At 44.3% G+C, this 14,617-nt stretch overlaps 1 protein-coding gene across 4 annotated transcripts in view; it reads left to right on the forward strand.

The window, feature by feature from the left end:
- The first annotated feature begins 2,223 nt into the window (after nt 1-2,223).
- LOC147639853 (uncharacterized) overlaps nt 2,224-14,617 on the forward strand; it is an 87,725-nt gene continuing 75,331 nt past the window's right edge. Inside the window, exons 1-2 of one of the 4 annotated variants that reach the window (XM_086774657.1) lie at nt 2,290-2,590; nt 4,161-4,301. In XM_086774657.1, the coding sequence (XP_086630783.1) occupies nt 2,348-2,590; nt 4,161-4,301 (384 nt within the window). In that variant the 5' untranslated portion in view covers nt 2,290-2,347. Of the gene's footprint in view, nt 2,591-4,160; nt 4,302-14,617 lie in introns of all 4 variants that reach the window. The other 3 variants (XM_086774679.1, XM_086774665.1, XM_086774671.1) reach the window with 3 other exon arrangements.

Genomic DNA, 14,617 nt, shown 5'->3' on the forward strand with positions numbered 1-14,617 from the left:
ACATGCTACATAGAGCTAATGTTCCAAACGATATCATACTGGTACAAAACACTGGTATCACATGGCCACCCCAAGTTCTCCTTCCGGTCTTTACCCGATACAATACCAGTGTTCAATCGGTATAATACTGGTTAGAAAATTTGCTAAATACATAGTACATTAAAGGAGACCATGCTCTTAAGCCAGTATGATGGTGGCAGTGTTTAACCGGCTGGTCTTTTCCCTATCAGTAGAGTGTTACTTGTATACAGCTATCATTCCACAACCGGTATCATGTTGGTTTGGGCTGGTATGATACCGGTGAAAAGCCTGTTAAGCTTGTTTTTGCTATAGTTTAAGTGTATACAACTTGTTTTCCATCAGGTATCTTACCAGTTTAACACCAATCTCTTACTTGTTTTACACCGGTTTTCTTGGTTTTATTTATTGTTGCCCCAAGTTGAAAACCGTTTGGAACCATGCCCTACCTTGTGAGGAAGGACGATTTCTTTTTATGTGCTAGATTTTCCATTCCTAAACTTTCCCAAGTAGTCTAAGGGCTATAGGTTGACTAACAGAATATCAAACAGTCAGACATAATACACATAGACATATGATAAAAGAAGGAAACAACGTACATTCAAGGATGATAGAATCATAGAAGAGTAGAGAATTTGGCATTTGTTTGTACATCGGTTGGAAACTCTAATATAGTCTTTGAATCTATACTGAAAAAATATGTAATGTATAAAAGCACACCAAATCAACACAGGTGTTGGAGCACGAGTTGTTGCTGTTACCTGAGATTGATCGAGAAGGTGTGTCGGATGCTTAACATAAGATTTTCTACCAAGGCGCTTGTGACATACATCCTTTTTGTTGCGTGAAACACGAGTATAGCTTAACAAAAATTGAAAACAAGATCTTTCACCTCATCACTAATTATGCCTATTGCACAGGCTTGCCGATGGCAAAATACCATCAGCAAAGGTTTGCAAACGCTCTCTAGCTGCATAGAAGTTACGTTTGTGTATGTTCAATTGCCTTGAAGCATCTACCATGTTAAGAGAGGATGTATTTGTGTCGGCACCATTCATAAGAATCATTGGAATAGACCTTTTAAGAAATAGCTCCTCAAAGTTTCTAGAAAATTTCACTGCTTTAAGTGTATTTCGTATGCACTCTATATTAGACTTGTCTGGTTCCATAGTGAAAAACTGTTGGAAATTTCCTTTATGTAGCGATGTTTGAGAACCTAAGATAATATGTCAAACCTCGTCTTCTCCTTTAGACCCTTGGTCCGCTTATTAAAGTACTGAACAACGTCATTGCACATTTTTTGACACTTCTGCTCGTTTGCACCATGACTTACATTGTGCTCTTGTTCTTCTTGTAGCTTAGACTTCATCCTTGCACGTTGTTCTTTCTTCCTCTACGTATGATAATCCTTGATTGCATTGGCAAAAAACTTTACACATGACTTGCATGGGTGGTTAAAAAAAGTATGCCAAGGTAGGTTTATTTTAGGTATTTTAGAGCTCTTCTTTTCTCTCTCACGTTTTTTGCATGAGGCTAGATTCACAGAGCTAGAGCTCCTTGCATGGAGGTACAAAACTACTTTTAGAATGCAATCGAGCAATTATGAGTTTTTAGTGATGCCTTTCAATCTTACTGATGCTTCGGTCACATTCAATCGTATGATGACTTGCATCTTTCTTAAATATCCAAACTTTGTGGTAGTATTCTTTGACGATATTCTTGTGTTTAGTGATGACATTATCGAAAATAACAAACATTTAGAGATAGACCTTGGACGGCATGTTGCCTCACGCGAGGAAGGGCAACATTTGTCCGACCTCTCAACCCAAACCCTAAGGGCAACATTTGTCCGACCTCTCAACCCAAACCCTGGGTGAATATGCAAGCTAGAAGACAATAGAGCCTCGAGGGTCCTGAAATTCTTCCCAAACCCTAAGGGCAACATTTGTCCGACCTCTCAACCCAAACCCTGGGTGAATATGCAAGCTAGAAGACAATAGAGCCTCGAGGGTCCTGAAATTCTTCCCAAACCCTAAGGGCAACATTTGTCCGACCTCTCAACCCAAACCCTGGGTGAATATGCAAGCTAGAAGACAATAGAGCCTCGAGGGTCCTGAAATTCTTCCCATCAAAGCTAGCCCTTTTGTATATAAGTCAATTTTCACATTAAGTAATGGAATAGCAATGGGCCACGGGGGGCTGTCCGCGACATGTGTGAAGCGCCTCTAAAAAGTTGACACGTTGGAACGGGATCCTACGCTGCTTCATCCGACGTGGCAAGCCAGGTAATGTGATCGTTGAGCGTTGAGCTCAGAGAGAGTTCTCCCCCATGGCTAACACTATGGCGATGGCGACGGAGATGCAGCATGCGAAGGTATTAGGGATAGGGTTTTGCGCGTGGACTGCCGTTTTTCTGGTGGTGCGAGCTTTGCTACCCAAGCGCTCCCACGACTTTTGCAACCGCGTCGTCTCCCTCATCCACGTGGCCGTCTCGCTGGCGCTCTCTTCTCTCTCCGTCCAGGACTGGCACCGTATCTTCTGGCCCCTGGGAAACCCTCCTTCCCCTATGCAGGTCAGCTTTTTTCTGCAATTCTTCTTTTGGGGTTGAAGCAAATCTCAGCTGGGTTTTTATTTTTGCTTTCAAAAGAATAAAGGGTCGGCAAGTTTAGGGTTTGTGTTAGTTTTCGGCAGAGCTGAAAAGTCGTCTGTGCAGAAGGGAGCGCTAGCAGCGCTGTGTAGTTTGGCAGTAAAAATAATAAAATAAAAAATTCTTGAAAATATGGATAGTGTTTAGAATTACTATGAAGGCCAGCCCCTAGCTCAAATTGAACTTAGGAGAAGTGTTTAAATCTGCACCCCTAGATGCCCTTTTTGGGTAGTTGTTCACACTTTTAATTTGTCCACGCCTGCCTTTCTGTGGGCACACAACCAAGGGTTAAGAAGATAGATCTCTAGGGTATATACTAGCACGGTGACAATTAGCCCATGAATTTTAACTGCCATGGGGAAGTCTTGGTGAAGCATATGAAGAGGAAGAGAATGGGTGGTGGGACACCTGTTCCTGCCCATGTAGCTAGGCGACTGTCAGCGTAGCTTGGTGGATTTTGGCAGGAATGGATGGATTGGTGCCCATGCACTGACATCACGGTCAACCAGGAGGCATTCTGTGAGTGAATGTTTAGCAACCGATTCCTTACCAACACATGTGCTATAGAAGATGTATCACCACTAGAAAGTAAAAAAACCACAAATGTCCCTTCTAGTGTGCATTTGTTGTTGTTGTCGACTTTAATAGCAAAGTAATTCGAGGGTTTTTCTTCTTCATAGTAACAGGAAATGGGTGTTTCATAGCCAAACGTTGTGGAAACTCCATTTCTTGGGAGGAGCCGTTTCCGTTTCCTTGACATGGTCTTCAGATTGCCAAGAAATGATGAGGTATTGCGATGCATGACCTTCCTTGAAATGGTCTTCAGATTGCAGTGTATGATTTATCGAGGGTGTTTGAAGAGGATTGCTGAGAGCGTCCCTTTTTGCCTTGATTCAAGTAGCCTCTAGCCTTGTTTGCAAGCCAACCAGGAGAAAGAACACATAAAATGACACTATAATTTCCCAATTATTTACTAACTGAACTCCTTTTTGGGATGAGATCAACTGGCAAATTCATGATCGTTCAGCGGCTTGATAGGCACTCCTGGCCCGAATAATATCCGTGGTTATCATGTGGCTTACCTTAGACTTAATGTGGGTTGCAAGCTCTCCTTCCAGGGCTTAATCGTCTTCAATTAAAAAAAGTTTTTCCCTTGTGTGCAAACTCATTTATGCTATCCTTTGTTCGTGGGGATTTGTAGAAGCGTAAAATGCTAATTACGAAGTGAACTTCGAGTTGTCATGACCCTTTTGATTCCTTTTCCAACTTAGTAGGCAATGAAAAAAATGAAATTTCCTTGACCGATTTGTATTGTGTTATTGTCCATTTTTTGGTTGGTGTATAAAATCTATTAATCCAAATACTGGTTTCTGAGTATGTGAACTATGTATCCAAAGAAGCATAGCATGTATGGGGAGTTTCAATGCAAATGTTCGAAACAAAATTGAACTTTTTACTTTTATTGGCTATGACCGAATTCTTGTTCTTTATGCAGATATTGACAATGACAGTGAGTTTGGCGTATTTCATATATGATTTCTTCTGTTGTCTTTTTGACACACCCATAGATTATTCAAACTTTGTTCACCACACTGTCAGCATCAGCGGTCTTGCATATTCTGTATTCTACAACAAGGTTTGGGGCATCCCCTATCCTATCTTCTTCTTTTCATTAGCTTAAGATGCCACTGAATTTTGGACAGTTTGGTTTTTAAAAGACTGCATTTTCCTAAGACCTTAACTAATTCTTTTATAAACCAATGTTTCACAGTATCAAGGCTGGATACAAACAAGTAGGTGCCCATGAGCACCCTTTTGGGTTATGAAATCATGGCCATTTGATTGCTGGGATGGGGTGCCTTCCCTTTACACATGAGGTGCCTGTCCAAACAATGCAGACAAGGCCTCCACTCCTGTCAAGACCTGGAACATGGATGACATTCTTTTGGGGCATGCAAATAAATGCCAATCAGCATCTAGGAACCTTTGCCAGCAGATGGCTTGCAGAACTCCATCATAATGGTGGGTGCCACGACATGTGTAGATAGTGCTTGCCCTTCACAGCCTCTGTCCACTGTATTGGCAATCTGATATGGGCAAGCAGCTTGTGTGTATCACCGGATTCTAAGCTCAATTGCTGAATGCCATTAGAGGTTGATGGTGGCAGTGTGGATGTGGATGCTGCGGTCACTATCGTGGAAGTGGGTGCCTTGGCAGACTTTTCGACCTGCCACTTAGTGCCATCCTTCTTCCCGTGTCCCTCAGTCTGGTTGGCGGAAGAAACAACGGTTCCTTGCCTTGTACCGTGTCTCTTCATCCAGCTGGAGGTAATGTCTAGTGATGCCCTCCTTAGATTTTTCCTCGGGTGTTTTCTTGGGCGTGGGAACTTTCTTATTGCCTGATTGATCCTGAGAATTTTTCTTTTGGTCCTTCTGGTCTTTGCTGCTTTGAGCCCCCTTACCCTGGTTGAATGACTGCTTGGTAGTTGACTGGTGTTGGGGCTTAGGACTAGATTGTACTTGCGTGGGCTCTGAGCCCCCTTACCCTGGTTGAATGACTGCTTGGTAGTTGACTGGTGTTGGGGCTTAGGACTAGATTGTACCTGCTTGGGCTTACTTCCGTTCATCATCAGTTCTTGATTCTGAGCTAGGGTTAGTGTCCATGCAGAAGTCCGAGACTCAAAGTTTCGGACTGGGTACCTAATGTTTGTGTCTAAACCTCTAATGAACTGTTTCAACTTGTCTTCTTTTGATATACCCAATTGCTAGGCCATGGTAATGACCTTGTTGGAATAGGTCAAAACAGGGGAACCATTCTGAGTGAGTTTGTAAAACTCGTCCTCAAGATTTTTCGTATAGTGCGGTGGAAGAAAATGGGCCTTAAGTCAGCCCACGAAAGTAGCCCAAATAAACTGATAGTGGCCTTTTAATGGGTCTGTGTGAAGTTGAGACCAGTGCTGCCACCAAGTAACAGCTTCCTCAGTGAGTTGAGGTGCTGCCACACATGGACTTTGTCTTGTGGATCTGTGATTTTAGCTAATAGAAAATGTGCTTCAAATGAATAAATTGAGTAACAGCAGCATGATCGCACTTACCAAAGTTTGGTGAAGTTCGAATGACGGTGGTTGTTGGGGTGGTGGAGGACAAAGGATTTGGAGCCATCCTGATGCCAGAATCTGTGCCACCGTGTGGTGGTGGTGGTGGATTTGCATAGCCTCTTTGCTCCTCCGCACATCTCATTTCTTCTTTCTTTCTTTCTTCTTCAACTTTTCTTCTTGCTTCTTCACATCTTTCGTCGTCTTTTCTTCTTTGTTCCTCCAAACCGAAGAACATTTTTGCGAGATCTGAGAGACCTTCTTCGGGCTTCTCTTTTTCTGCTACAAGCTGCATCTTCAATATTTGCTCCATCATTATCTTTAGGAGCAATTTTGTGCTTGGTGGAAGCGTATTTTCTTTGGGTGTGTCGCTTTGCACCTCCAGAACTTCCTGCCAGCTTTCTTCTCGATGAGATGTCTCTCTCGACATGGTGGAGGCCTGGGTGGTTTTTCCTGACCGCAATATTACCATCCACCGGATGCTCTCACTTCTTTAGTGTGATATGTGGAAGCTTCGGAGAAAGATTGGTAACTTCAAAACTCAGAATTCAGCACTCTTTTTGCGATGGAGAAGTGCAAAAAATAGAGAGAGAGAGAGAGAGAGAGGGAGAGATGGAGAGGATACAGTATTGGGTCCCAATTACCCTCTGTAGGGCCCCCACCACGGATGGTGTATTTGCTTTATTAGAATGATGAGAAAATTGAAAGAAAATACAGCAACCTTGGACCTTTTCTTGGCTGGGAATACCCTACCCTTGACCTGAATCCTTCACTCCTTTGCGTTAGCAAGCCCTTGGCTGTCTTGGCCCCTTGGTTTGCTTGAGCACTTGGTGAAAAATGAGATTAATGATTGGGATTATGGCCTCCACTATTTATACTTCTCATCAGGAGCAGTCGGCCATCTAATAAACAGGCAGCAAGCACCAATGTCCCACGACTGGTGAAAATTCAGCAATAAATGCTGAATTAAATCCCAAAAAATGCTGGAAAAAATCCCATAAAGTCTGCGCATCTCTTCCTGGCTGGCTGGACATTAGGCGCCTACTTCTGAAGGGCTGGGCACATCTTTTGTCCACAATCCCAGGGCTGGGCTGCCCCATACATGCCCTACAGCCATATAAAGGCTGTAAGCTCCTGGAAATAGCCTTATCTTTGCCCTAGGGCTGTCCTACAGCCCCTCCATGGTTGGTGGGTTCAGCTTGGGCCTTCCTGGCCCTCATGGGGGTGGTCTACACCATTCCCATGCCCACACTCAGATCCGGGGTAGCCCTATGGGCTGGCCCCTTGTCCTAATCACTATCTATTCAGTGATTTGGCATCCGGTACCATACCAGATACACAGAACCGCTGACATCATTCTAGAGGGAGACTCACAGCGCGGACTGGCACTGTTTCATGTGTAGGACTGACCTTGGACTCATGTGTAGGACAATGCACACCTGACCTCGGACGACTGAGATGGATCCCTGGCTGACTCGTCCCGGACTGGGCTCACATGGGACCAGTTCACCATCCCAGGTCCTGCACCTTCTGTACTGAAATGTCTACGTGGCATCCAAGTGCGGGATGCACGTGACATCCCCTTCAGCTTAACTTGACGGAAGCTGCATAGCCTCCAAATAATCCGTCAATAACGCCGGACAGTCTTCAAAGAACTCTTTGTCGAGCCATCCGCTTCATGAGTTCCTCGGTCCTGAAACTTCGTGAGGAACTGTCGTAGTGTTCGGCCTGAGCCATGCTTGAAATGGTGCAGAAGGATATGTTCTGGAACCATTACTTCTGCTTCATCAACAATGTCTGGTTCCGCTTCATCTGTGACCTCTGAAGGGGGTGGACCTGCATATGGCTTTAACCAACTGACATGAAATACATCGTGCATAGTCCAACTCGGAGGTAGCTTTAACTGCATAGACACCTCATTAATCTTTTTCTGGATGGGAAAAGGTCCGAAGCTCTTGAAAGACAACTTTGGGCATCGCTTGCCCACCTGTTTCAGTCTTTGCTTCATAATCCGAAGATAAACCCAATCTCCTTTCGAAAACTTCATATCCCTTCGGTCTTTATTGGCCTGTCGAGTGTAGGCCTCTTGCGCTTTAGCCAATCTGTCCTTTACTGACTCTAAAATCTCCTGGTAAGACTCCGTCACTCTGTTTGCCTCCGGTATTGAAGACGAAGTTAACAACGACTGGAAAGGTCTTCCAAACGCTGCCTCATATGGAGTCCTGCCAATAGTTGAAGAAAAAGAGTCATTCAAAACAGCTTGAACTAAAGGCAAAAACGATTCCCACTTACCTTGCTGATCGTGGACATAACACTTCAGCACATCAAAGGCCAACTGGTTGTATATCTCTGTTTGGCCATCTATCTGTGGGTGGAATGCACTGGAAAAATTCAACTTAGTACCAAAATTATCAAACAATGCCCTACTGGTAAACTTGGCATCTCGGTCTAACACTATGGTTCTAGGAATCCTGCCAATCGGGTACCAATGCCGAATGAATAACTGGGCAACATCCTCGGCAGTCACATTGGCCCTGCAAGGAATAAGCATAACGAATTTGCTAAACCTATCAACAATAGTTAAGCAGTGCGTATTACGCTTACTCGGACTGGGAGGTAGATTTGTGACAAAGTCCATTGAAATGTCTTGGAAAGGACCCTCAGGAATTGGCAAGGGCTGTAACAACCCTATCTTCTTTCCACGAGGAGCTTTCACCTTTTGACAAATGTCACAGCGTTGTACATATGTAAACACATCACGCCTCATCTTTGGCCAATAGTATTGCCGTTCTAATTTCTCCGGAGTCGAATTCATGCCCCTATGACCACCTGTAATGGCGTCATGGGCATCATGGAGAAGAGCTGCCCGGAATGACTTCATGACACATAGTCGGCCTTTGTAGAAAAGCCAACCATCGCGTATCAGAAAATGGCATGGTCCTGTGGCATCCAATGCCTGTTCCCACTGAGTACCGAATTCCTCGGAATCTGCGTACGTGTGCTTCATGTCCTCTAGTCCTGTACCAACAAGGTCAAGTCTAGTGATCTGAACCGTAGACACTTGTCCCTTCCTGCTCAAAGCATCGGCCACTGGATTGGCCTTTCCTGGAAGGTACTCAATCATACCACCGAACTGCTGGAATATCTGACTCCAGCGGTGTCGTCGATCACTCCACTGTGCACTTGGCATCGTCTGAATCCAGCGCAATGCCTGGTGGTCAGTGCGAACCTCGAAGTCACGGCCATACAGGAAATATTTCCAATGTTTCAAGGCCTGTATAACTGCTAGGAGTTCACGATCATAGACTGAGTAGTTCTTTTCGGCGGGCAGTAACTTACGAGACATGTAAGCTACTGGATGACCATTCTGTTGCAATACACCTCCAATTGCGATGTTACTCGCATCGGTGATCACTTGAAATGGTTCGTCCCACGAGGCAAGGGCAAAACAGGGCGCTTCTGATAAAGTCACCTTGAGGTTTTGGAATGCCTCCAACGCTCATGGAGTCATTCGAATCTTTTGCCTTGTTTTCACTCCCTTTAGCAGATCGGTGAGATTTGCCGAGAGATCAGAAAACTTGTCGATGTGGATAGAATATGCCTGGCATATACCCACAAATGATCTAATGTCATAAGCTATCTGAGGTACTTCCCAGTTAGCAATCTCGTCCACTTTAGCCGGATCAAGTCAAATGCCTTCAGCACTAATTATGTATCCCAAGTAATGCACCTGGAACAGAAAAAATTCTGACTTCTTTTCATTGACGTAGAGCTCGTTGCTTTCCAGCAACTTAAGGACTTTCTCCACATCAATGTCATGCTGCTCAACTGTAGCTGAAAATATGAGTATGTCGTCCAGAAATATGAACACACACTTTCCAATCAACTCTCAGAAAACACGCATCATCATGTGGTTAAATGTAGCTGGGGCGTTCGTCAGAGTATATTCAGCATAGTTGCTCCATATCTCTCTCTCTCTTGCACTCTCTATTCAGCACACTCTAGTGCTCCTTTGCTTCCGCTCTGTGCACTCTTTCATGGTATCATCGCTCCCGGTTCAGTGATTCCATCTGTTGCCCCAGATTTAGCCCTATTTACATCCCCTTAACCTTTGCGTTTTTCTCAGATTTGCAGCCTTCTACTTGTTGCGTTTTCTGGACAGCTTCTGCCGGTTGTTCTCCGTCAGTTTGGCTTCGTCGCTTGCAGCCAGAAGGTAACTTTTTCATCAGCGTTTCACTTCTACTTGGAGTTTGGATCTAGGCGGCCTGTTTTTTCAGGACAGCAGCCCCTCTTTGGCTGCGTTTTCCTCTCCGGTGGACATTCCCTTTTGCAGAGGGGGATTGTGGTGGTTCGGGCTTTGGTGGCACCCTTGGTACCTATGGTGGACACTACTTCTTGTGAGATTGTGCATATTTTTGAGATTGAGCCCAGGCTTTTGTGATGGCTGCTCGGACTACTCTTCATATGTTCTTTGAGTCTGCTAAGTTGGTTGGTTCCAACTACACCTTGTGGAAGGTGAAGGTGAAATCAGCCTTGCGCGGCGTGGATCTCTGGGATTGGCTTGTTACACCGGCCAATGCCACTCCTTCCACCCTTGCTTCCGGTGGTGTGACTTAGGCACAGATTGATATTTGGCAGGCGAATGATCGTCGTGTTTTCTCCTTTCTGATGTTGAACTGTCATGATTCTGTTCTCTCTCATGTGCGTACAGCAGATGCTGCTCATGAAGTTTGGAAGGCTTTTGCAGATCTCTACGAGATTAAGTCTCCGGGTCGGATTTTGGCGTTGGAAAAGCAACTTATGAACTTATCAGTTTCCGCCTTTCCGTCTTTATCTGCTTTCATCTTGAAGATGAAAGATCTTCGGGACGAGCTTGCTGTTTGTGGGGCAAGGATATCTCTATAGAGGACATGGCTATTCGGCTTCTCTCCAAGCTTCCAGAGAGGTTTGATGCATATTTTCAGTCTCTTGTTTCTTCTCCTCGTCTTGTTTCAGTTACTTGGGAGGAAGTTCTCCCCTCCATTATGCAGATTGAGTCTCGCTTTGAGGAGCGGACTGGCACCTCTGGTGGCCCTGATGGAGCTTTGGCAACGCGAGATAAAGAGAAGAATCAACAAAAGAAAGGGAAAGGGAGTTCTGACGAGAGAACTCCAAGGATTCCGACAAGGATAAAAACAAAAGCAAATCTTCTAAAACAAGGACATAGAATGTCATTATTGTGGCAAGAAGGGTCATAAGTCGCCCCAATGTCACAAGAAGAAGCTGTAACATGCGTTGCGGAAGCGTGTTCATGATTAACGCTAAGCAAAGAAGATAACGCTAATCCTATGTTTAGCAAAGACACAAAAGAGAAGGAGAGAAAGACCTAATCTACTGTATATTGCCAAAACATGCTATATATACATGATCTTGCTGATTCACAGCTTCATGATGCATACCAAAGATCCTTGCAACCCTCTACTTGCAATCGAACAAGAGAAGCTCCTGTTGATCCACCACTGTGTCCTTGCTGCCTTGCAGACTCTGACAAATGGATCCTCTTGATCTTTGAATGATGATTCTAATGAATGCCTAATGATCCTATTTATAGGAAAAAGGAATGAATTCGTAATCAAGTCGGTTTTGCCTATTTTTCCCACAAAACATTGTCCAAACAGTCATATTTTGTGTCCAAACTATGCCCAAAAGGTGTCCCAACCATTGGGCTATGTCTTGGGCACTTCCGAGAGCTTGTAGGGCTGCAAAATCTGCTCTAAATCTGCCCCTAAATCTACCCATATATTTGCTTATGAAAATATACATGTCTATGAGCATTGGCATGAACGGATGCACATGACATCCCCTTTTGCTAAGCTTGGAGCACTGGGGTAATCCATACACCTTTGCTCCGTTTTCCTTCTGGTCCAATTGAAGATTGCACTTCATATCCATCGGCTCAATCCCCAAGCTCTCTAACTTGGTCTTCAAGTTCTCTGGCTTGGTCTTTAGATCTTCTGAAAACTCCTCTGAAATTGTCGAGATGACCTCATCCTTCTCCAAATAGGATTTGGAGAGATCCACCTCCTTGGGAACTATCGGGTTGACCTCATCCTCCTCCAAATAGGATTTGGAAAGATCCACTTGCGCGAGTTGTGGTTCTGGTTTTGGTTTGGCTTCTGGCTCTAGCTTTGGCTTTGGTTTTGGTTCTGGCATGTGCATCCCGGGTAATGGCACCTCCTCGGAAACACCTCTTTCTGTGATCACGTCTCCCGAGAACTCTTGTCTTAGAAGCTCTCTTTTCGTTGGGTAAACGCTCTCGGTCATGGGCTGCTTTACAACCCTAGGTGATTCCTTCTTGGCCTTTGTTGATGCTGCCATGAATTGTGCCCATGTCTCCTTGAGTTGTGTCCATCTTTGCTCATATAGAAGTGGGTCTTGACGCATCTCTTCTTGAAGCTCTTCTATGAGTTGTTGCCTAAACCTGGCCCCAACGATGATTTGTTCATACTGAGCATAGCGTTCTTGTTCCCTTTTGTATCGTTCATCTTCCTGTCTCCGACGACTCTGCAAGGTCGTGAGAAAGTCATCGTCCATTGCCTCTGAACTCATGATATTATTTTGCTGTTTTTTCCTCTTGTAATCAGCCCAAAAACCCTAACTCTAGAGTTCTACATGCTTTCTAAACTCCCTAGGATCATGCTAGGCTGAAAACTAGACTTTCTAGCACTATACTATGCTGAAAATGAGCAAAAAGTTGATGCAAAAATGCAGATTTAACGCAAAAACGCAAACCCTAATCTTGCTCGTAAACCCTAAAACGCAAACCCTAATTTCAGAAACCCTAATTCAGCATGCACCAAATATAAGCTAAGAACTGTCCTAGGATGACCTAAGCTCTGATACCAATGTAACATTCTTTGCGGAAGCGTGTTCATGATTAACGCTAAGCAAAGAAGATAACGCTAATCCTATGTTTAGCAAAGACACAAAAGAGAAGGAGAGAAAGACCTAATCTACTGTATATTGCGAAAACATGCTATATATACAATGATCTTGCTGATTCACAGCTTCATGATGCATACCAAAGATCCTTGCAACCCTCTACTTGCAATCGAACAAGAGAAGCTCCTGTTGATCCACCACTGTGTCCTTGCTGCCTTGCAGACTCTGACAAATGGATCCTCTTGATCTTTGAATGATGATTCTAATGAATGCCTAATGATCCTATTTATAGGAAAAAGGAATGAATTCGTAATCAAGTCGGTTTTGCCTATTTTTCCCACAAAACATTGTCCAAACAGTCATATTTTGTGTCCAAACTATGCCCAAAAGGTGTCCCAACCATTGGGCTATGTCTTGGGCACTTCCGAGAGCTTGTAGGGCTGCAAAATCTGCTCTAAATCTGCCCCTAAATCTACCCATATATTTGCTTATGAAAATATACATGTCTATGAGCATTGGCATGAACGGATGCACATGACAGAAGCGGGATGAAGAAGCAAAGAACTCTTCCTCTACAGCGGTGTCTTAGACCAAGAAGGATGATGGCATTCTTCTATTAGCAGGTACTCTTCGTATACTTGCTCTTGTGACTTCTCAGTTGCGGTCGTGGATTGTGGATAGTGGTGCTACTGCTCACATGACACCCCATCGAGATCTGTCGGAATCCTTGGAGTTCTGACAAGAACTCCAAGGATTCCGACAAGGATAAAGACAAAAGCAAATCTTCTAAAACAAGGACATAGAATGTCATTATTGTGGCAAGAAGGGTCATAAGTCGCCCCAATGTCACAAGAAGAAGCGGGATGAAGAAGCAAAGAACTCTTCCTCTACAGCGGTGTCTTAGACCAAGAAGGATGATGGCATTCTTCTATTAGCAGGTACTCGTCGTATACTTGCTCTTGTGACTTCTCAGTTGCGGTCGTGGATTGTGGATAGTGGTGCTACTGCTCACATGACACCCCATCAAGACTGGTTCGAGGACTTCACTGCCAGGTCAGGCGAGATCACTTTGGGTGATTCTTCTTCCGTGCCAATGCATGGACGTGGCACCATCCCCATCTTCCTCTCTTCCGAGGACAAGAGGTACTTCTCTGACGTTTTGTGTATTCCAGATTTGGCTTTTAATGTCACCAGCCTGGACATTTCCCAGTCTGAAAGGGGTATGGTCGACTCCAGGATGTTTAAATATTTGGAAAGTACAAGATTTGGGAATGGGGGATTATCCTAGAATACAAAGGACCACACTCCTAAAATTTAGGAGAGTTGCTATTTTTGGCCCGACTCCGATGGAAATTTTGTTCGCATCATTACATCTGGAATTGAGCAGATACCAAGAGTTGGCAAAGTGTCTATGACAGAATGTCTACCAGTTGGGATATTTTTAGAGATAAAGTTTATGAAAGGACCCATCTCTTAGATTGGGACATGTGGCAAGGAGGTGGACCAAAGTGAGACAAGTGGCGTGACATTTGTTAGAAAGTAGATCAAAGTGAGACAAGTGGCCTCACACTTGTCACTTTAGCTATTGTGTGGCTCTCCACTTGTCATCGTAGCCTTCTCTTGCCATTTTAGCTCATGGGAGGCCCAAATCTATAAATTGGAGCCCTCTCTCTTCATTAATGGAGGCTCTCTTGCTGCACACTAGCCTCTACCACCGTTACAGGCTGCCCTAATGATGGCTACTCTCTTTCTCTCTCTCTTGAAGGCTGCCCATGAAGAATACCGGCTGTTGGGGACTGTTTTGGAGGCTTCCATCGCGAAGAAATACTGAAGGCAAGGGTATTTAATCATTTATTATGATTTCTAGCCATTGTACTTGTTGCACCAGCATTTGTACTTGTTGTACCTGCTATACCAGCCATCGTACCGGCTGTACC

This window comes from Cibotium barometz, chromosome 3 (genome assembly GCF_041138505.1).
Source record: "Cibotium barometz isolate CiBa-2024 chromosome 3, ASM4113850v1, whole genome shotgun sequence".
NCBI lineage: Eukaryota > Viridiplantae > Streptophyta > Polypodiopsida > Cyatheales > Cibotiaceae > Cibotium > Cibotium barometz.